The following is a 2,778-nucleotide window of genomic DNA, read 5'->3' as shown; positions in this document are numbered from 1 at the left end:
AACCGATACTTTGAAGTGGGGCCTCCGGTGTACTTTATCACCACCTCGGGCTACAACTTCTCCAGCGAGGCAGGCATGAATGCCATTTGCTCTAGCGCAGGCTGTGACAGCTTCTCCCTAACCCAGAAGATCCAGTATGCCACTGAATTCCCTGAAGAGTAAGTGGCTGGTCTCCCCTGCACCCCGACTTGCCCCTTCTCTTCTTCCTCTCCTGTTTTCTCTTCCTGCATGTTCTGCCCCTGCAGCTAGTAGGGCCAAAGGAGGCCCAGTGCAGGGCTCAGGAAGGAGTCACCAGGCTCCCTGGCTCCACCTACTTTCCGTGTCTGGCCTCAGGTCTTATCTGGCGATCCCAGCATCCTCCTGGGTAGACGACTTCATTGACTGGTTGACTCCATCCACCTGCTGCCGCCTTTACTCCTTTGGTCCCAATAAGGACGAGTTCTGTCCTTCAACCGACAGTGAGTGTGGGGCTGCAGGGGGCTAACTGCCCATTACAGCTTAGGGAAACTGAGGCAAGAGAGGAGAAAGGATTGGTAAGGCTCTCAGTTGTCCCACCACACCCATAGGGTTCCGGCAGGTTAGGCCTGAGGCACCCGCACTTGTGCATCCCCGGGGTCTTATGCCTCTGCTTGTTGACCATGCTGGTTGTGGGCAGTGGGTAGTGGAGCTGGGATGGGAGTAGGGTTGTGGCCCTGTGTGTGAAGGTGCTGTGTTTATAGTGCGAAAGAACCCAATGCTTCACCGAGGGTCCCTTTCCCAGCAGCCTGTAGTGACCAATTGGGGGTGGCAGGTGTAAACTCCTCAGCACTGGGGACCTTAGATTGGGGCACAGAGGGGGAGTCACAACAGGAGCTGCCGGGCCCGCCGTGTCACTGCCCAGAGTCCCTCCTCCCTGCAGCTTCCTTCAACTGTTTAAGAAACTGCATGGGCTTCACGCTGGGCCCCGTGAGGCCCACACCAGAACAGTTTGACAAGTACCTGCCCTGGTTCCTGAACGACCCACCCAACATCAGATGTCCCAAAGGGTACGTTCAGAGATTGGCTCCTGCTGGGTTCTGGAGATGGTGGACCCAGAGGGACAGAAGTGTCCAGTCACGGTTTCCCTGGGATACAGTGGGCGGGTTGACAGGACCAGGTCTCATCCCCACTAAGCCTCTGCTCTGGCCTCTTCTTTGCAGGGGTCTAGCAGCGTATAGAACCTCTGTGAATTTGAGCTCAGATGGCCAGGTTATAGGTAAGTATGGCCTAGCTTGGGGAGGAGGTCTCAAGTCAGCTAGTTGCTTTAGAGTCCCCCAAGAGCGCCTGTGTGTCTGATATGTGTGTGTGTGTGTGTGTGTGCGCGCGCGCGCGCGCGTGTGAAGGTGTGTGTGTGTGTGTGTGTGTGTGTGTGTGTGATATGGCGATGTCAGCAGCAGCAGCTGACTAAATGAGGTAGGATGTCACTGTGTACGGGAAGCCCGAGAGCCATCAACAGCAAGGGGAGTGAAGTCGGACTGGTGGGGAGAAGGATCCAGTGTGTTATCAGCATAGCACAGAAGGTAGCAGAACCAGACAGCCATCTGCATGGAGGGAGGCACACTTGGTGAGATCTGTGTTGAGTACGCTGGTGGAGCTGGCACGGAGATGGGGGAGCATCAAATGAGTTCAGTTTTTTTACTAACTACAACTGTAGTACACTTACTCCACTCTCTCAGCTAACTCTCCTATGAAGTTCCCATCTTCCAAGAAGGCATGCAGACCCCATGTAGTCAAAAGGGAGTGGGGTGTCAAGGACAGAGGGGTAGGTTGTTTCTTGGAGGGAACCCTGGCTCACATAATCCAGGGTAGGTCTGCATCCATCATGGACCTTAATACCCTACAGCAGCGCTTTTCCAAGTGAGAGCCTCGCCCCCCACCACACATCAGTATCAGCATCGTCAGGAAAACATTAGATGTGCCCAAGCCTTGCCTGAGACTTGCTAGACCATATCTCTGGATGGGGATGACCATGCCTGTAGCTGTGAACCACCTGCAGGTGCTCCTCATGTTTGACATCAGGCTCCACAGGCACCTAGTACACTGTCTATGTGTCTTGTGGATCTCTCCAAGTTCAAGGCCAGCCTGGTCTACAGAGCGAGTGGCAGGACAGCTAGGGTTACACAAAGAAACACCGTCTTGAAAAAAAATATCAAAAAAAGAGAACATAATTGTACTTATTGGCAGGATCCCTAAGTCACAGCTCTAATAATCCAGTCATTTTTGTTTGCCTGTCTTCCTTTCTAGTTTGTTCCTTTAGGAATAGGCAAACTGAAAAATTAATATTTTTTGGGACAGGTTCTCACATAGCCCACATTAGTTTAGAACTTTCTATGTAGTATTGAATTCCTGATCCTCCTGCCCTCCAAGTACCGAGACCATAAGAATGAAACATCACACTTTAACCAAAACCAGGCTAAGTTTTTGTGTAAAAATCCAGTGTATGAGCTGGGCCGTGGTGGCGCACGTCTTTAATCCCAGCACTCAGGAGGCAGAGGCAGGCAGATCTCTATGAGTTTGAGGCCAGCCTGGTCTACAAGAGTTAGTTCCAGGACAGGCTCCAAAGCTACAAAGAAACCCTGTTTCAAAAAGAAAAAAAAAATCCAGTACATGTTTTGAAAGCACACAAGGAGGATTTGGTTTTGCCAGGGAGATCTCTCAGTTTTGATTTTGTAGCCCATGCTGGCCTCGAACTTGCAGTTATTTTCCTACCTTAGCCTGCTGGGTGTATGATTACAAGCTGTATGCAGGGGTGATTTTTTT

At 51.6% G+C, this 2,778-nt stretch overlaps 1 protein-coding gene across 1 annotated transcript in view; it reads left to right on the top strand.

Annotated features, from left to right (window-relative positions):
- Positions 1–2,778, top strand: part of Npc1l1 (NPC1 like intracellular cholesterol transporter 1) — a 21,965-nt gene that overhangs the window by 13,041 nt on the left and 6,146 nt on the right. Inside the window, exons 11-14 of the mRNA XM_013353353.1 lie at positions 17–158; positions 334–458; positions 899–1,025; positions 1,179–1,234. Of these exons, the coding sequence (XP_013208807.1) occupies positions 17–158; positions 334–458; positions 899–1,025; positions 1,179–1,234 (450 nt within the window). The remainder of the gene's footprint in view (positions 1–16; positions 159–333; positions 459–898; positions 1,026–1,178; positions 1,235–2,778) is intronic.

Source organism: Microtus ochrogaster, unplaced genomic scaffold (genome assembly GCF_000317375.1).
Source record: "Microtus ochrogaster isolate Prairie Vole_2 unplaced genomic scaffold, MicOch1.0 UNK6, whole genome shotgun sequence".
Lineage (NCBI taxonomy): Eukaryota > Metazoa > Chordata > Mammalia > Rodentia > Cricetidae > Microtus > Microtus ochrogaster.
Note: the sequence above shows the minus strand (reverse complement) of the source record. Positions and strands in the feature narration are given on the sequence as shown.